General features: G+C 53.1%; 1 protein-coding gene and 1 pseudogene across 1 annotated transcript; both read right to left on the reverse strand.

Moving 5' to 3' along the window:
• Nucleotides 1-4175: 4175 nt before the first annotated feature.
• On the reverse strand, nucleotides 4176-7109 carry LOC129546019 (leukocyte immunoglobulin-like receptor subfamily B member 4). The gene is made up of 5 exons (XM_055410701.2): nucleotides 6931-7109; nucleotides 6743-6778; nucleotides 6297-6596; nucleotides 5785-6087; nucleotides 4176-4892 (listed from the first exon to the last, which is right to left on the reverse strand). The coding sequence occupies exons 1-5, from the start codon at nucleotides 6962-6964 to the stop codon at nucleotides 4771-4773; spliced, it is 795 nt and encodes a 264-aa protein (XP_055266676.2). The 5' UTR covers nucleotides 6965-7109; the 3' UTR covers nucleotides 4176-4770.
• A 7645-nt stretch (nucleotides 7110-14754) lies between these two features.
• On the reverse strand, nucleotides 14755-20193 carry LOC148774258 (sentrin-specific protease 3 pseudogene; annotated as a pseudogene).
• Nucleotides 20194-20768: the final 575 nt, after the last annotated feature.

Consider the following 20768-nt stretch of genomic DNA (forward strand, 5'->3'; position numbering starts at 1 on the left):
AGGGGGCTTCTCTGGGTCGACTTGACTGCCCAGCGGCCGGAAGAGAAGGGATACTTAAGGCTGGGGCTAGGCAAGGCCTGGGGGCCGCTCCAGAGAGGGCTCTGCTCGGTGTGTGGAAGTGGGCAGGGGAGCGGGTAGGGGCCATGCTGGTGAGAACTCCCCCTCAGAGCATTGCCTGAGCCTGCAAGGGTGGCACTGTTTCCCATCCTGGCCCGACCCGCGCCTCTGAGAGCTGAGGGCTGCGGCCTTCACGTAGAGGACGGGGTGGCAGTCAGGCTCAGGAACCCTGGTGAGTGGGCGTGGGGGCCGTCTCACCCTGAGTCACGTCAGCAGCTGCAGTCCCCAGGTGATGACCCCGAGTGCACCCTCGGGGTGGGGGCGTCCCGGAGCTGCTCCACCTGAACCTCCCGAGTCTGGGAGAGGAGGGGACGATGTCCTTCCACTGCCATCTTTTCTGCCTGCGTCTGCAAGGACGGCTGCTGAGTCACTTCAGTCGTGTCCGACTCTGTGCGACCCCGTAGACGGAAGCCCACCAGGCTCCCCTGTCCCTGGGATTCTCCAGGCAAGAACACTGGAGTGGGTTGCCATTTCCTTCTCCAATGTATGAAAGTGGAAAGTGAAAAGTGAAAGCGAAGTCGCTCAGTCGTCTCCGACCCTTAGTGACTCCATGGACTGCAGCCTACCAGGCTCTTCCATCCATGGGATTTTCTAGGCAAGAGTACTGGAGTGGCTTGCCATTGCCTTCTCTGCTGCAAGGACTGCCTTAGTTTTAATGGTGGCCTCACAAACTGCCCCAGATGCCCGGGGCGGCAGGCGGTTGCTGGAAGGAGGTCTCCCCTCCGGACCTCTGCCCGGGGTGCAGTGCTTCTGCAGTCCCCACGCCCTCCCCTGACAGTCCCCCAACCTCTGGGCTCCAGGTGTGGCTGAGAGGCTGTATCCGTGTATCGCCTGGGAAGTGGGACAGGTCTCAGTGGTCCAGCTGGTGGAGGGCCCTCAGAAAGGCCAGCGCTGCCAGCCCGACTGTCTCCCACAGACAGCTGAGTCCCAGGGCTGTGCTGGCCGTTCAGACCAGCCACAGAATCCCCGCTGCTGACTTGGGGCCTAGAGGACCCTTGGTAGTGGGTCACTGGTCTATGATGCCAAGAAGTGGGAGTGCAGGGTCATGGTGGACCCACTGGAACTCTGGTCCCCTCCATCTCTCAGCCTCCAGGCCAAACAGGAAGAGATGGTGTGCATAGCCAAGGCGTTTTCAGCAGCGTGCCTTTGGGGACGGATGCACCCCCAGGACCTGGTTGGGGGCGTCCACCTGCAGCTTCCGGCTCTTGTAGGTGGTGGCCGTGCTGGCTGCAGCAGGAAAGGCCCCCCTCCCCAGGAAGACCCGAGGGCCAGAAGGTGGGCAGTGAAGGGGAGAACGTGCCCTCCAGGGTCCCAGCAGGAGATGGAGAGAGGCCAGCACACCGCGCCCAGTCCTGTCCCCCGATGGCCCCGCGTGTGACCACAGGGGCTTCCCTGGGCTGCCTTGCTCCAGCAGGGGTCCTGAGCTCCAAGTCCTGCCACCGTGGAGGCCGTGGAGCCTGGCCCCTACCGGCCCTCAGGGGGCCCCTGCTCTGGGCTCACGATAGCCCTGCCGCCAGGGCTCCAGACCCAGCTACGAGAGCCCCGGGGTCTGAATCTGCACACACCTCACTCCAGCCAGTCTGCCCTCTTGCGGTGTTGTGTGTTTTCCTGGTGCTTGTGACACCAGGCGGTTTGTGTGTAAAAGTGTGTGCGTGCGCGTGCATGCATGTGTGCAGGTGTGACCACCTTGGGGGAAGAATTGGACGGATGCGCAGAGCTGGCCATCATCTTTCCCGATAAGTGGAAGCAGTGCTTTCTTATTTGCTGCTGTGCCTGGCGCAGGCCACACGTCTGACTGGTGTCCTTGGCCTGCAGCATTTCCTTTGAACCGTATCACAGCACGCACTGAGTCGGCATTTCAATCCTGGTTTGCTTTTCGGTTTGCTTTTGTAATGGATGGGAAGAAGGGGCCAGTCTGCCTTCTCCTTTAGAAGATTATACATATATATATTATATATATATCCCAGATGGCGCAAGGGGAAAGAATCCACCTGTCAGTGAAGGAGCCATAGGAGACGCGGGTTCCATCCTGGGGTGGGGAAGATCCCCTGGAGGAGGAAATGCAACCCACTCCAGTATTCTTCCCTGGGAAATCCCATGAACAGAAGAGCCTGGTGGGCTACAGTCCATGGGGTCGCAAGAGTTGGATATCAGTGAGCAAACAAGCTCACACGTACACATATGCAAATATGTGTGTATGTGTGTGTATATATGTGTATACATATGTGTATCTGTATGTATATATGTGTGCATGTGTGTGTATATATATGTATATGTGTGTATGTGTGTATATGTTTATCTATATACATGTTTGTGTGTATGTATGTATGTATGTATACGTGTGTATATCCGTTCCGTTCCGTCGCTCAGTCGTGTCCAACTCTTTGCGACCCCATGGACTGTAGCCTACCAAGCTTCTCCGTCCATGGGATTCCCCAGGCAAGAATACTGGAGTGGGTTACCGTTTCCTTCTCCAATACGTGTGTATATATGTTTGTCTATATATAGTATGTGTGTATGTGTGTGTATATATGTATGTGTGTATATGTGTGTATGTGTGTGTATATGTTTGTCTATATGTGTGTGTGTGTATGTGTGTGTGTATGCGTGTGTATGTATGTGTATATATGTGTGTATGTGTGTATATGTTTGTCTATATATATGTGTGTGTGTATGTGTGTGTATATATGTATGTGTGTATATGTGTGTATGTGTGTGTGAATGTGTGTGTCTGTATATATGTGTGTGTGTATATATATGTGTATGTGTGTGTGTGTATGTGTGTATGTGTGTGGGCAGCACACCACGCCCCATCCTGTCATACACACAGATATATATACACACATATAGACACACATATATGTGTGTATATGTATGTGTGTATATGTATGTATATATGTGTGTGTATACAATGTTTGTATATATGTGTGTATATGTGTGTGTGGGCAGCACACACACACCACACCAGCGGTTCAAGGAAGGGCCCCCCACGCCCCCGGGAAACCCGCAGTGGTTTGGGGGAAGGTGTGGGAGGAAGGGAGAGGCAGTGCCTGGAAGACCAGATATTTCCAAGTGCAGCAACTGATTCTCGGGTTTCCCAGCAGTTTTGGAAAGCTAACACTAGCAACAGGTTGCAGATCTTTCTAGACTGGTGTTAATTTATTTTGCAAGGGAGAATCACTAGCAAATGGTGTCAGAGGAGTTTTGTCTTAACTTTTTGTTAACTCTTAGTATCTCAGTATGGTCTTAACTCAAAAAAGCTCCATCGCATGTATGCACCGAAGCATTCGTGTTTGTGAGGTTTTCTGTGATCTGCCTGATACGAGCGACCCCCCAGTCCAGACTCTCCTGCTTGTGTACCGGTGGTCCTGCGCAGTTTTCCCCTCGGTTCCGTAACTCTGGGTGGGGACTGTGCGTCTCTCCCTTTTAACTGATGGCTGTCATTTCCTCCCCAAATCGCTGAGGCGATCTGCACTCCAGCCTGTAAGGTACTGGAGTCAAGGTTCTCCGTGTTTTCTCCCACAACTGGTACTTGCATTGTTTTCTCTTTCCCTCTCGTCTGAATGGACTAAGGTTTTGGCGTCTGATTTCATGGAAAGTGGGGCTTGAAACTGAGGTGGAGACGATCCTATGTGCTGTGTAACACAAAGGACACATCTGTGCGCGTGGGGCCACCGGTGGGGGCTGGCTGGACCAGACTCGCTCCTGTGGGAAAGTCAGCCTGCTCCTTCCTTCCCACCCTGCCTTCAGCGCGTTCACCCGGGCTCCTTGAGGTTGGCCACGCAGAGCGTTTGCACCAAAGGAGACACACACTTCACACACCTGAGCTCCTTATAAAATGTTGTATTCCTTAGCCGTTGACCAGCACAGCACCTGGCGGTCACTTCAAATGCCAGGGTGTCCCCTCCAGCGATGCTGTCTGCAGAAACGACACCGCGTGTCATCTGAGGAGAGCCGGGCGTTTCGGGTCCGGGGGGGTTCAGGGCAGAGTTCTGGATCCCTCTGTTCCCAATGGGGCCCCACCTTCACCCATTTAGTCAGTTGCTTACGTGACAATCTGTTTTACATAAAAAAGTATTTATTTGAGTATTTGTTTTTGGCTGTGCTGGGTCTTCACTGCTGCTGCCCCCGGGCTTTTCTCTGGGTGTGAAGAGTTGCGGCCCACGACTTCCCCTGATGCAGAGTGCCCGGGCACGCGGGCTCAGTCCTTGGGGCACACAGGCTTAGCTGGGATCTTCGGGGACCAGGGATCAGACCCGAGCTCCTGCACTGGCGGGCGGAGTTTTAACCTCTGGAGCCCTGGAGGAGTCCACATCGTTCTGTTTCCGAGAAGGGATGGCGGGCTTTAACAACGAACGAGGCTCACATCGTCCATAAGAGTGGACAGAGCCCACGGGCGTGCAGGGCGAGGACCCGCCCCTGCCGTGTGCGATGCGCCTGGGGCCGGGGTGAGGAGACGGGAGTCGGGGCGCCCTCCCCGGGAGGGAGGGGCCCCTGTGAGCAGAAGCCGAGCCCCGCGGGGCGCCCGGGCCTCCTCCCGCCCCGCGGCGCGTCTCTCCCCCGGGGTCTCCGCAGACAGCTCTTCCTGAAGCTCCCGGGCCAGAAGCTCGCGTCCCGGGCTCCGGCGCTCCAGGCGGTGCGGGGTCCCGGTGCTCAGCTCCGGGCCACGTCTCGGGCTCCTCCGCGGTCGTGCCAAGCCTGGCAGAGCAGGATCCCGAGGAGCAGCAGGACCGAGGCCGCGAGGCCCATCCGGATGAGATTCGGCACCGTGTAGTCTGGGGTGAGGGCGCACAGGTCAGCATTGGCCTGTCACCCGGAACCAGGGTGCGCGCCCTGGGCACCCGCCTCCCGGGAGAGGGCGTGGCCCCGGAGCCCAGCCCCTGATGGTACGCTGTCCTCGTCCCCACTCGCGGGTCTGACCGCGGTGCTGGGGGAGGGTGTCAGCAGGGCCAGGGGGTCCTGAAGGGAGGCCGTGGGTGGGCCGTGTCCTCCTCGGGAGCCTCCCGGGGCCTCTCTATCTTACTGTCAGACATTCCTGTTCAGGACCCTGAGCTGACGGAGCTCAGACAGTACCCCGAGACCCCAACTGTGGCTCCCACGGAGCCGCCATCCCCCCACCCCAACCCTGCTGCAGGCGCTCCCTCAGCCCTCTGCATCTGCCGGCTTGACTCTGCCTGGGGAGGCGGCGATCCCTGGAGCCTTCGGAGGCAGGATGGGGTTGGGGCGGGCCTGCTCCTCCCCAGACTGACCCCACATCCAGCAGCCTCAGGCCCCTCAGCCTGTGGCTCCCCTGCCATCTCTGCCTGACTCCCCTCCGGCTCTTGATGACCTGAGGGGGTATTAGATCTTCCAGCTCCCACTCCGCCCTGGGGTGGGCTGTCTCCCCTGAGCACAGAGCCCTGAGACTCCCCAGGTTTGGATCTGGGTCTGTGCCTGGGAGAATGGGGCCCTGGGAAGCTGGAGCCCAGGAAGGGGTGTACCGGGCTGACCTGGGGTCCCCACCTCACTCCCCTCTGCCCTGCACGGCCCTGTGGCCTCCCCGAGACCCTCCCACTGCCCACCTGCCCCTCACGGACCCCAGTGTGGTGCCCCTCACTGCAGACCGCCCGGCGCTCCCAGGGCACAGAGCCCCGAGCTGCTGAGTCAGACGGACAGACTGGACCTCACCTGAGACCTCGAGCACCAGGGGCTCACTGGGCTGAGACAGCAGGTAGGGGTCTGTGCTGAGTGAGCGGTAGCACCTGTAGGTGCCCCCGTGGGCTGCGGTCACTGGGCTCAAGGAGAACTCGGCCTGGTACCACCCGTCCTGGTCCCGGGAGCGCAGACGCAGGGGGCGGTGGGCTGCCCCCTCCTTGGACAGAAGGAAGGTGTCCGTCCTGTTTCCTGACTGACACAGCAGGGTCACGGTCTCCCCCGGGGCCACCGAGGGGCCCGGCCACACCGAGAGGCAGGGTCTGTCTCTGAGCCGTCCTGCAGAGAGGAAGTGGGTGTGGGTGCCGGCCTGGTTCTGAGCGAGACTCCGCGGGCCTCTCTGGACCCTCAGCGCTGTCTCTGTTTCTCTGAGTCTCTCCTCCCCCACCCCGTCTCTCTGTCCCCTCCCTGGGACCCCTCCCCCTGGCCCCAGCATCACCCCTGGGGCTCCCCGGTGGGGCCTGTGCAGAGTCTGGTCCCCAACTGACCCGCCGGCTTCTGTTCTGCCACCAGCAGCTCCAGGGGCTCGCTGGGCTCTGACCAGTTAACTCCGATGAAGTGGGAGCAGTGGTATCTCCCTGCCTCCTGCTCTGTGACATTCAGGATGGAGAAGTTTGCCTTGTCCCAGGGCTCCACTGGGGGCTGTGTGTTCCAGGGGGCTGAGGTGCCCTCTTTGTTCAGACTGAAGCTTTTGGCATGCGGGGGCCCCTGACACCAGATGGTCACAGGGCTCCCCCAGGGGACCACAGAGCCCGGCTCAGCCCAGATGTTGGGTTTGGGGTGGATCCCTGGAAGGAAATCAGAGGCAGGCTCACCAGGTGTCCCCCGAAGGCCCCGGCTCTCAGCCCATACCTCCCAGACTCCCCCTCCCTGCAGCTTGGGGAAGATCCTTGTCCCCACAAGAGGAGGGAGCTGGGCCTGGGGACAGACTCACCAGCCTGCACCTGGGTCCTCAGGCCCACACTCAGCCCTGCAAGAGAGAGCCCTGTGAGAGGTCTGCCCTCAGCTCTGAGCAGTGCCTCTCCTCCCCGGGAGCCTCCTGGGCCCTGGGATCCCCTGAGGGAGCAGGCTGGCTGGGGGGGTCCCTTCAGACCATGGCTCCCCCTGCCCCTCCCATCTCACCGAGGCAGAGCAGGGCGGGGAGGGTGGGGGCCATGGCGTCTCCTCCCTGCGGTCCAGGCTGTGAGGATGGGGAGATCTGGGTGTCCTCTGGACAGACAGAGCACAGGGTGTTGGCAGTCTGAGGTGGATTTTTCTCGTCAAGGGTGTCACATCAGCGTCCCCACAGAAAGGAGAACTGTCCCGCCCAGGAAGCCTGGCATTTGTCTCCATGACAGAGCAGGAAGCCAGCCCCGTGACTTCCTGAGACGCCCCTTCCAGATGAGGAAGGCCAGACTCCTTCCTTCTGCTTCCCCCTCTGCCCGTCCACCAGCAGGTCCCTGGGGGTCCTCACCATGGACGGGGTCACGAGGCCCTGGAGATGCTTCGGGGAGGGCTCAGACGCCCAGAGACACACCTTTTTTAATTGGAGGATCGTTACTTTCCGGTGTGGTGCTGGTTTCTGCCGTGAATCAGCATGGGGCGGCCGTCTGTGTCACCTGGCCCTCCCTCCCATCCCTCCCCTCTGGGCTGTCACAGAGCCCCGTGTCAGCTCCCTGGGTCGTACGGCGCATCCCCCCGCGGTCTGTGTCACACGTGCTGCTGTGCATGTTTCCATGCCACTCTCTCCGTTCCTCCCACCCTCTCCTTCCCCTCTGTGTCCACAAGTCTGTCCTTTATGAGGGACACATGTTCAGCATCTCCCTGGGCTCAGTGGAGTCCGCGGGGCCAAGAGCCCAGAGGAGACGCTCAGGGAATAAGGAAGGAAACGGACTCCTCCCCTGCCCCGGAGTGTGGGTTTCCCCCATCACAGCCCCTTTCCGGGACTTGTCTTTTTTCTTACATCACTGTCCCCCGCCCTCCTGGGAAGAAGCCCCTGGGTCCTTCCTGGCTCCTCGGGGTTCCACGATACTTGGGCAGGGCTCTCTTCTTCATTCTGTACTTTTTGTCTAAAACTTCTATGACAGTAAGCTGAGTTAGATCTCTGAGTTATCTGGAGAAATTGATATTTATTTGTTGAGTCGCTAAGTTGTGTCTGACTCCTTGCGACCCCATGGACTGCAGCACTCCAGGCTTCCCTGTCCTTCACTATCTCCCGGACTTTACTCAAATTCCTGTCCACTGAGTCAGTGATGCCATCCAATCATCTCATCCTCTGTCATCCCCTTCTTCTTCCACCTTCAATCTTTCCCAGTGCCAGGGTGTTTTCCAGTGTGTCAGCTCTTTGCATCAGGTGACCAAAATATTGGAGCTTCAGCTTCAGCATCACTCCTTCCAATGAACACCCAGTACTGATCTCCTTTACAATGGACTGGTTGGATCTCCTTGCAGTCCAAGAGACTCTCAAGAGTCTTCTCCAGCACCACAGTTCAAAGGAACCAGTTCTTTGATGTTCAGCTTTCTTTATGGTCTAGCTCTCACATCCATACATGACTACTGGAAAAACCACATTTTTGACTAGATGGACCTTTGTTGGTTGAGAGATGTCTCTGTTTTTTAGTACCCTGTCCGGGTTTGTTATACCTTTTCTTTCAGAGACCGACCATCATTTAATTTCGTGGCTACAGTCACTGTCTGCAGTGATCTTTATTCAAATATGTGTAAATCACCCACTGCTTGTGTGACTTGAGCAGTCAGGTTACAATCAGACTCCCCCCGCCCCTGCTCCATTTTTAAAAGTTCTTTTCCATCTAAGTTGACTTGGGAGACTGAGATTCAAGTTTTCCTCCTTTGAAATAGCCTTGTCAGATATTCATGGTATTTATGGTAGCTTATGAAAATGTGTGGCAATGTGTTTACTCTAGGATAATACCTGTAAGACGAGAGTGTAGCCAATATTTTGTAATAACTTTAGATATAGTCTATAGCATTTTGAGTATAATCTGTAAAAATTTTGGATCACTATGTTGTACACCTGAAACGACTATAATACTGCACATCAGCGATACCTCAATAGGAACAAAGAAGGACTTCCCTGGTGGTCCTGTGGTTAAGGATCTGCTTTGTGAGGCAGGGGACACGGCTCTGGTCCTTGGCCGGGGAACTAAGACCCGCACGCTGCGGAGCACCCAGGCCCATGTGCTGCGACTGCCAAGGCCACACACCGCAGCTGGAGCGGGGCCCCTGCAGCATAAGATCCGCACACCGCAGTGCGGGGCAGTGAGACAGTTTAACACATAAACACGTGTATGTGTAAGTCAATCCACCACACCAGCCAATAACTGTCTCTAGACACTGTCTTGACACGGGAAAGGAAAGGATTGAGAGCAACATTTGGGTGTTTGGGAGTGATGAGCCCTGAAGAGTAAGAGGCCTTTGTGAGACGTCTGCGAGTCATCCGTGTGCCACTGGGAGGACGGGGCAGGTGGCTCACAGGTTGCTGACTACATAAGGCTGGCTCTCAGGAAGGAGGCGGGTTAGGAAATACTTGTGAATGATGAGCATACAGAGGGTCCAGCTGTACCTTGGGATCTGACAACTTAAAATACAGACTGGTCTCGTGTGTTAACACAATGGCTGGGGTGTGCTTCCTGTGAGAGGAGGTGCCCAGTGCCTATAGGTACGCCCCAAGGCACATTGTTGGGCGGTTCCACCGCATCTAAGTCCACAGGGCCGGAGGGAAGAGGAAACAGAGTGAAGGGGAGACAGAGGATCCTAGGGTAGGGTCAGGCTAGTCTGCAGGGGCTTCTGCGTGACTAAGAAAGGGCAAGCATCTCAGCCCCCCGGACTCTCTTGTGCAGCGCACACACTATGCGTCCACCCCTGACAGCACTACCGTCTAAGACATGGACACACCACCAATTCAAAGGAGCCACGTTAAGAGGACCAGGAAGGCGGGCCCCACTTGGTATCAGGAGGGCCCCCCTGAGGAGTGGCATCCCAGCAGCCTGGGGGTCATATTTCAAGAGGAACGCTGAGGTCAGATGCTGCTGGGGGTCAGTGACAGGAGGGGAAGTGTCCCGCAGATTTAGCTTATTCAGAAGAGCGGAGGCAGCACTCCCCTGGTGGTCCAGTGGTTAAGACAGCGCTTCCACTTCAGGGTCAGCAGTGTCGACCCCTGGTCAGGGACCTAAGATCCCACATGCCGTGTGGGGGTCCCCCATAGCGAGCTGGGACTCACCGGACTGCCCAGCTGTTTGCCCTCCTCAGACCGGGAATCGCTCATGGCCACATCTGGGGAGTGATAAACTTCTTCTCATGCCGAGATTCCTGAAACCCTGCAGTCCTGCACACTCCTCTCGCCCTTAGCTGGAGAGACTGGGTCCAGCACAGGGCAGGGCTATGGCTGGGATCACAGAGACAGAAGTGTCCACGCTTCCTCATCCCGAAGCCCAGGACCCTCCCTGCCCAGTCCTCCCGCCTGGACCTGGGACCGCATCCTCTCCAGTTACAGCTGGAGCTGAGGGGAGGAAAGCAGGATTACAGAGCTCAGCCATGCAGGAGGAGCTACAGGGAGAGGTGGGAGGTCGGCGGAGGCGGGGCTTGGGGAGAAATGACGTTTCTCTGGGGACTCTCGTCTTAGCTTCAGGGTCCCAGGCAAGCACCTGCATAAAGTTAGAAATTGGCTTCCACAGTATCCCAGCCGCAGCACTCCGGCTGCGCTAAGATCTCAGAGGCTCTCAGCCCTGACACGCTCATAGTCGCCCCCAGCTCTGCCCACGTGGGTGTCAAGGTATACAGGAGCAAACTGCAGCACACCTAACGTGTACAGAAGTTTAAACAAATGTATTAGCACCCCCCCCGAACATTTTCAAATGTCTTACTCTCTTATTAAATCTCCTCATTCAAAATGATCTTGGAGTAATTTTATTGTTTGACAGGACACTTAAAAGAATTGCCTTTTCCCCACATCATCTTGACCAACATTCCCAGCTGAGTAACATTTTACCCAAGTGAGATAGAAAGGGAGCTGTTGGAAGAGAATGACATGGTCAGGGAGGGATGCGGCAGGAGAGTGAGTCTGTACATATGTGTATACTCACAGAGAAACATGTGCACACATGGATGAGAGTCTCTGTACATATGTGTATATACACACGCAGAAACATGTAGACACATGGATGAGAGTGTCTGTGCATATGTGTGTACACATGCAGAAACATGTACACACAGAGATGAATGAGAGTGTCTGTACATATGTGTATACACACACAGAAACATGTAGACACATGGGTGAGAGTGTCTGCTACATATGTGTATACACACACAGAAACGTGCACACACAGATGACAGTGTCTGTACATGTGTGTGTACACACAGAAACATGTGCACACATAGATGAATGAGGGTGTCTGTACATATGTGTATATACACACAGAGACATGTAGACACATAGATGAGGGTGTCTGTTACATATGTGTATACACACACAGAGACATGTAGACACATAGATGAGGGTGTCTGTTACATATGTGTATACACACACAGAAACATGTAGACACATAGATGACAGTGTCTGTACATGTGTGTATACACATGGAGAAACATATGCACACATAGATGAGAGTGTCTGCTACATATGTGTATACACACACAGAAACGTGCACACACAGATGACAGTGTCTGTACATGTGTGTGTACACACAGAAACATGTGCACACATAGATGAATGAGGGTGTCTGTACATATGTGTATATACACACGCAGAAACATGTAGACACATGGATGAGAGTGTCTGTGCATATGTGTATACACATGCAGAAACATGTACACACAGAGATGAATGAGAGTGTCTGTACATATGTGTATACACATGGAGAAACATGTAGACACATGGATGAGAGTGTCTGTTACATATGTGTATACACACACAGAAACATGTAGACACATAGATGACAGTGTCTGTACATGTGTGTATACACATGGAGAAACATATACACACATAGATGAGAGTGTCTGCTACATATGTGTATACACATGCAGAAACATGTACACACAGAGATGAATGAGAGTGTCTGTACATATGTGTATACACATGGAGAAACATGTAGACACATAGATGACAGTGTCTGTACATGTGTGTATACACATGGAGAAACATATGCACACATAGATGAGAGTGTCTGCTACATATGTGTATACACACACAGAAACATGTAGACACATAGATGACAGTGTCTGTACATGTGTGTATACACACACAGAGACATGTGCACACATAGATGAATGAGGGTGTCTGTACATATGTGTATATACACACAGAGACATGTAGACACATAGATGAGGGTGTCTGTTACATATGTGTATACACACACAGAGACATGTAGACACATAGATGAGGGTGTCTGTTACATATGTGTATACACACACAGAAACATGTAGACACATAGATGACAGTGTCTGTACATGTGTGTATACACACACAGAGACATGTGCACACATAGATGAATGAGAGTGTCTGTTACATATGTGTATACACACACAGAGACATGTAGACACATAGATGAGGGTGTCTGTTACATATGTGTATACACACACAGAGACATGTAGACACATAGATGAGGGTGTCTGTTACATATGTGTATACACACACAGAGACATGTAGACACATAGATGAGGGTGTCTGTTACATATGTGTATACACACACAGAAACATGTAGACACATGGATGACAGTGTCTGTACATGTGTGTATACACATGGAGAAACATATACACACATAGATGAGAGTGTCTGCTACATATGTGTATACACACACAGAAACGTGCACACACAGATGACAGTGTCTGTACATGTGTGTGTACACACAGAAACATGTGGACACATAGATGAATGAGGGTGTCTGTACATATGTGTATATACACACAGAGACATGTAGACACATAGATGAGGGTGTCTGTTACATATGTGTATACACACACAGAGACATGTAGACACATAGATGAGGGTGTCTGTTACATATGTGTATACACACACAGAAACATGTAGACACATAGATGACAGTGTCTGTACATGTGTGTATACACATGGAGAAACATATACACACATAGATGAGAGTGTCTGCTACATATGTGTATACACACACAGAAACGTGCACACACAGATGACAGTGTCTGTACATGTGTGTGTACACACAGAAACATGTGCACACATAGATGAATGAGGGTGTCTGTACATATGTGTATATACACACAGAGACATGTAGACACATAGATGAGGGTGTCTGTTACATATGTGTATACACACACAGAGACATGTAGACACATAGATGAGGGTGTCTGTTACATATGTGTATACACACACAGAAACATGTAGACACATAGATGACAGTGTCTGTACATGTGTGTATACACATGGAGAAACATATACACACATAGATGAGAGTGTCTGCTACATATGTGTATACACACACAGAAACGTGCACACACAGATGACAGTGTCTGTACATGTGTGTGTACACACAGAAACATGTGGACACATAGATGAATGAGGGTGTCTGTACATATGTGTATATACACACAGAGACATGTAGACACATAGATGAGGGTGTCTGTTACATATGTGTATACACACACAGAGACATGTAGACACATAGATGAGGGTGTCTGTTACATATGTGTATACACACACAGAAACATGTAGACACATAGATGACAGTGTCTGTACATGTGTGTATACACATGGAGAAACATATACACACATAGATGAGAGTGTCTGCTACATATGTGTATACACACACAGAAACGTGCACACACAGATGACAGTGTCTGTACATGTGTGTGTACACACAGAAACATGTGCACACATAGATGAATGAGGGTGTCTGTACATATGTGTATATACACACAGAGACATGTAGACACATAGATGAGGGTGTCTGTTACATATGTGTATACACACACAGAGACATGTAGACACATAGATGAGGGTGTCTGTTACATATGTGTATACACACACAGAAACATGTAGACACATAGATGACAGTGTCTGTACATGTGTGTATACACATGGAGAAACATATACACACATAGATGAGAGTGTCTGCTACATATGTGTATACACACACAGAAACGTGCACACACAGATGACAGTGTCTGTACATGTGTGTGTACACACAGAAACATGTGGACACATAGATGAATGAGGGTGTCTGTACATATGTGTATATACACACAGAGACATGTAGACACATAGATGAGGGTGTCTGTTACATATGTGTATACACACACAGAGACATGTAGACACATAGATGAGGGTGTCTGTTACATATGTGTATACACACACAGAAACATGTAGACACATAGATGACAGTGTCTGTACATGTGTGTATACACATGGAGAAACATATACACACATAGATGAGAGTGTCTGCTACATATGTGTATACACACACAGAAACGTGCACACACAGATGACAGTGTCTGTACATGTGTGTGTACACACAGAAACATGTGCACACATAGATGAATGAGGGTGTCTGTACATATGTGTATATACACACAGAGACATGTAGACACATAGATGAGGGTGTCTGTTACATATGTGTATACACACACAGAGACATGTAGACACATAGATGAGGGTGTCTGTTACATATGTGTATACACACACAGAAACATGTAGACACATAGATGACAGTGTCTGTACATGTGTGTATACACATGGAGAAACATATACACACATAGATGAGAGTGTCTGCTACATATGTGTATACACACACAGAAACGTGCACACATAGATGAATGAGAGTGTCTGTTACATATGTGTATATACACACAGAAACATGTAGACACATAGATGAGAGTGTCTGTTACATATGTGTATATACACACAGAAACATGTAGACACATAGATGAGGGTGTCTGTTACATATGTGTATACACACACAGAAACATGTAGACACATAGATGAGGGTGTCTGCTACATATGTGTATACACACACAGAAACGTGCACACACAGATGACAGTGTCTGTACATATGTGTATACACACAGAAACATGCACACACATAGATGTTTTTCTGATACAAAGCATGTATGTGCTCAGTCGCTCAGTTGTGTCAAGCTCTTTTCAACCCCATGGACTGTATCCCACAGGCTCTTCAGTCCATGGGAATTCTCCAGGCAAGAATACTGGAGAGGGTTGCCATTTCCTAGGGGATCTTCCCAACCCTAGGCTTCCCTCATAACTCAGTCATTAAGGAATTTGCCTGCAATGCAGGAGACCTGGGTTTGATTCCTGGGTCAGGAAGATCCCCTGAAGAAGGAAATGGCAATCTATCCCAGTATTTTTGCCTGGAGAGGCTCCTGGTGGGCTCCAGTCCACAGGGTTGCAAGAGTCGGACACAATTTAGCAACTAAACCACCACACCTGACTCGGGAATGGAACCCACATCTCCTCCACCTCCTGCATTGACAGGCAGATTCTTTACCACTGCACCACCTGGGAAGCCCCAAGATAAAGCATCATTACCGTAAATACTCCAGTGTGTGCCTCCCATAGACATTAACACTCGTCTATAAGACCCTGAATCTGCCAATTTGGAGGTCTTTACTGATGTAAATTTTACCACGTCATCAGCCCCAGTTCACATTTAGTCACCTGCCAGACAGCCTGTTTTCCCTTTTGGTGCAGGGTTTCACCAGAAGCATATGTTGCTGTCGTTGTCCTGTTTTGTTGTCCCCCAGAGTCTGCACGACCCCCCAGTCTTGTTGCCTTGGGCCGCAGACCATCTTCAAGGGTACAGGATTTGTAGATGACCCTCAACCTGTGCCTTTCGTGTGGACAGATGATCAGACCCAGGTCACGTGTTTTTGGACAGGTGGCCCGGAAATGAGGCTGTAGTTAGTCATCTCCATGGTGTCAGGAGCCCAGGAGGCCCCCTCCCCACCCTGGTCATGATCATGTTCATGCTCATTGCCTGGTCACGTCAAGCAGGCGTCTGCCCAGCTTCTCACGGTGAAGTCCCCAGTTCTCCCTTGGAATTTGATCGGTGTTGGGATAGATACTGGGTTCTCGTCCGGTACTGGGAGACGTACAGCATACGTCTGGCAGACACACAGTTGCCGTTGTTAGTATCCGTGGATGAGTCTCCCCTGACGTGAGGGGAACTAGATAAAGATGTCCTCCTTCCACTCCTCCCTCTATGTTGATAAGTTGGCATTCTACTTTGAAGTTTTCTCTGTTTCCCAGATAGTGAGTCATGTTTTCATTCATTTGCACATATTGCTATGAACAGGCTAAGTCCACAGGGTCACAAACAGTTGGACACAACTGAAGTGACTTAGCATGCATGCTCATAGACCACCAGGCTTCTCTGTCCATGGGATTTCCCAGGCAAGAATACTGGAGTGGGTTGCCCTTCCCTTCTCCAGGAGGTCTTCCCGACCCAGGGATCGAACCTGGGTCTCCCCCATCGCAGACAGATTCTTGACCGTCTGAGCCACCAGGGAAGCCCTAACAAACACTTAAGCCTGTAACAATTTCCATGTCAATCAAGGTATGTGTAATGTAGGTCTATGTTATAGACATATATATTAATTAAACATAGTTGATTTAATTAAAACATACAGTATTATATACAGTGTATATATTATATACAGTAATTCAATTTTGTTATAGATTATAGTCCACTCAGAGTTATAAAATATTGTCTATATTCCCCATGCTATATGAGATATTCTTGTGACTTATTTATTTTTTTTTAATCTCCAAAGGATCCTTTGTTTACAGAGCAGGACCATGGTGTTTATATATACACATTGCATATATATATATATATATTATATATAATGTTTGAAGAGTTGGCAAGCAGTAACCCCATTGCCCACCCACCACCCCAAGATTTTTCTGCCCCCAGCCCCCACCCTGCACATGGAAGGGAGGTGACGGCCCCACCCAGGCCACAAGGCCACGCTCCCCTGCAGACAGAGGGAAATTGGGGATTTTTCCATGGCCACCCATTGAACATCAGAAATCAACGAGTATTCTCTCAAAGAAAACAGAAATACAGAAATCAGTTAAACCATTTAAATATGGAAAACCAAAGGGGACTGGGTGGAAAGAGGCTAGAGACCAAAGGAAGTGGGGTTTCTCGGGAGGGCCTGGCGTGCTCTGCTGCCCGCTAACGACGGCCTGAGGCCTGGCCCCGGGCTGACCCCGAGTCTGCGGACATGGCTCCTCCTAGACCTGCCACTGAAGCTCGGGCGCGTCCTGCTGAGTGCAGCTGAGCAGCCGAGATAGGGCCAGCTGTGAGCAGTCCTGCAGCACGGAGGCGCCACAGCCACTGGCATTGTTCTGCCGGCCACATTCACGTTGAAGGAACCGTTCAGCCCTGATGGAGGTCCAGCCGGTCTGTCTTCCCCGCCTCTGCCTGGAGATACTTGACCATATGCTGAGGGCAGCGGCGGTTCAAAATATCAATAACCTCAGACATGCAGATGACACCACCTTTATGGCAGAAACCAAAGAAGAACTAGAGAGCCTCTTGATGAAAGTGAAAGAGGAGAGTGAGAAAGCTGGCTTAAAGCTCAACATTCAGAAAATGAAGATCATGGCATCCGGTCCCATCACTTCATGGCAAATAGGTGGGGAAACAGTGGCTGACTTTATTTTCCTGGGCTCAAAAATCACTGCAGATGGTAATTGCAGCCATGAAGTTAAAAGACGCTTACTCCTTGGAAGGAAAGTTATGACCAACCTAGACAGCATATAAAAAAGCAGAGACATTACTTTGCCAACAAAGATCCATCTAGTCAAAGCTATGGTTTTTCCAGTAGTCATGTATGGATGTGAGAGTTGGACTATAAAGAAAGCTGACTACTGAAGAATTGATGCTTTTGAAATGTGGTGTTGGAGAAGACTCTTGATAGTCCCTTGGACTGCAAGGAGATCAAACTAGTCCATTCTAGAGGAGATCAGTCCTGGGTGTTCATTGGAAGGAGCTGAAACTCCAGTACCTTGGCCACCTGATGTGAAGAGCTGACTCCTTTGAAAAGACCCTGATGCTGGGAAAGATTGAAGGCGGGAGGAGAAGGGGACGGCAGAGGATGAGATGGCTGGATGGCATCACTGACTCAATGGACATGAGTTTGGGTGAACTCTGGGAGTTGGCGATGGACAGGGGGGCCTGGCGTGCTTCGATTCATGGGGTCGCAAAGAGTCAGACACGACTCACTGACTGAACTGAACTGAACTGAAGCGGCGGTGCAGGGCGCTCTGTGAGTCAGAACAGGCGTGCCGCCTGACGTCAGCAGAGATGAGGGCCCACGAGGTTAGCAGTAGCTCCCTGCCGACGATGTCCATGTGTGCAGCCCACCTTTCACCCCGTCATGACCCGTGGTACGGAAACTGCTGGAGAAGTGCACCTTTTCAAGGACAGTGTCTGTGGCCAGGTCTCCACCCACGTCTGCCACCGGGTCACTGAGCCAGTTCTGTCCGTGGACAGAGCCCCCGAGTCACCCGTGGCGGGCACATGCCCTTAGGGGTGACGGGAAGCCCCTCAGCTTGGCATTGCCTGGCATCTGCGGGTATGGCTGGCTCCACCGCCACCCCAGGCCCTTCCTGGAAGGTGCAGACAACTCCAGCAGGAAGATGTCCTCTGGTTCCTCCACGCTCTCACCTGTGCTGAGGGGGACGAGGCTGCCATCCGTCTGGAGGAATTCATCCGAGATGCTCTGCACCCAGGAGACAGGGTCCTCCCCCGGGCGCCGTCCTGCCCAGCTTCCCCCAGGCTGCTCGGCCTCTGATGCAGTGCCCACGTCCGGGCCTGGAAGAGCTCCTGGGCCACGCGGTCCCCGGCCCTTCCCGCGCTGCTGATGAGGATACTGGCCTCAGGGGTGCCAGACGTCACTCTCCTTGGGGCCCAGGTGATTCCCCAAAAGCCGCTGGGCAGAGGCCGGGAGATGAGACCCGGGTCAGGGCCCAGAGGAGACGTTGGAGTCCAGCTGAACCCACCTTCCTCCACGGGGGCCCCAGCGGGCACTGGTGGAGACCCTGTCACCCCCTCCTCAGCCATGAGAGCAGACCCGGCCGCGGAGGAGGTGGTCCTGCAGGGAAGTTAAAACAACAGCAGGGGGAGGGCACCTGTGGCATCGCAGCCCCTTCCCGGGGTGAAAGGTGGCTCTTGGGGTGTGCGAAGTTCCGCCGCCGGCCCCCGTGGTGGCCAGAAGCTTGCAGTGGAGTGTCAGCGAGGTGCTTCTCTGAGCGCAGCAGCAGCCGGGAGACTCAGAGCTCTGCGAGGTCAGCACCGTGAACAGGCTTTCTGGTGAGTAGGGCGGGGCAGGGCGAGGCCGCCGGGATGCCCAGCTGAGCCCATCTGGGGGGCGGCCTCCTCCTCATCTTCAGCTTCATCGTCCCCGTCCTCCTCCTCCTCTTCACGAGTTGAGGCGGCAAGAGGCCCGAGGGACAGGGAGGTGTCCGGGGGGCACTGTGGTCCCTGACCCAGCGTCCGGCCCAAACCCTCCGCCTGATTTGAGTCGGGGTTTGGGGGATTCCCTTGTGGCTCAGAAGGCAGAGTTTGCCCACAAAGCGGGAGACCTGAGTTTGATCCCTGGGTCGGGAAGATCCCCTGGAGGAGGAAATGGCACCCCACTCCTGTACTCTTGCCTGGAGAATCCCATGGTCGGAGGAACCTGGCCGGCTACAGTCCGGACATGACTGAGCGACTTCACTTTCTTTTTTTCTTTCTTTGGGGGGTTGGGGGCCAACAAAGATGCTGCTGCCTGGGACTTGGATAAGCGGGGGCTCTGCCAGGTCGAGGAGGCTCAGGCTAGTCTTGCAGAGTCTTTCATCTTCCCATAGCCCAGCGTGGGGAAGCCGGGCAGATAGGCCCGAGGGCGGGCATCTCCACCTCAGGCTTCTGGTCTCATCTCCCACTCGGCCCCGCCTCTCCTGCTGTCTCAGTTCAGGATCCCACGCTTCCAGGTCATGTTTACTTCGTGCATAGCGGTTTGTACCTCTGAGTCCCCTCCCTGCTTCCCTCTGCCCGTGGTAACCACTGGTCTGTTGTCTACATCTGCCAGACGGTTTCTGTTTGTTATAGTCACTCATAGAAGTTATCTGTTAAAAATGAGGTTGTACTGACATTTCGAAATCCAGTAGGCCCCCCTCCAAGCATTCTTTGCCAACTTCGTTAACAAGTTTGAGGATTTCTTCACAGCCGTTGAGTAACACTGCTCCTTGGACGCCAGGGCACTCACGTACTTGCTCAAAGCCTCCGACCCCCCACACCCGCCGCTGCTCCTCACCCCTGTGCCCGCTCCCGCTGAGCCACAGCACCCTTCCGGGGTGCCACTGCTAGTCCCCAGGGCGGCCCCTCGGATGCCAGCCAGCCCCCTGCCACCTCCATGCAGGAGCGCCTTCCCCACCTTCCTTCCCTCTTCTGGGAATCCTGGATCTCTGTCCAGAGGATCAGGGAGTGAAGTGGGGATGGAAGGAGCTTTCTAGGAACTTTAGACTGTTTAATGGGTAGAGCGCTCAGAGCCTAACCCACACCCATCTCCTTGGTGCCGGCTCCGGAGGGCGCCCTCCTGGGTGTCTGGCGCCAGGCCTCCCCATCCCCCGCTCACCTGACTTGCGGCATTTGCTGTGGGGCTCGCGTCAGAGGAGGCGGCGTGGGGAGCAGGGGATGAAGGGCACCGGAGACACAGGTCAGAACGTTCTGGCATTTTCCAAGGCCTTGGGCACAGCAACGACCTGCTGAATGCCCCCGTGAGGCCACTCAGCTGACCTCCACCAACCCTCCCAGCAGGCGGGCGACGGGAGACTGCCGCCCGGCTCCACCCACTGTGCAGACCTGCACACTGAGGTTCAGAGAGGGGCACCGTGCGAGTGGAGCCCAGGACTGTGCCCCAGGGGGACACCGGCATGAGGCTTGGGGGCTCCGTGTTGACAGGCTCGGCCTGTCCCCCTGGTGCTGTGTGC

This window comes from Moschus berezovskii, chromosome 22 (genome assembly GCF_049115385.1).
Source record: "Moschus berezovskii isolate FMDL1 chromosome 22, NW_MosBer_1.0, whole genome shotgun sequence".
NCBI lineage: Eukaryota > Metazoa > Chordata > Mammalia > Artiodactyla > Moschidae > Moschus > Moschus berezovskii.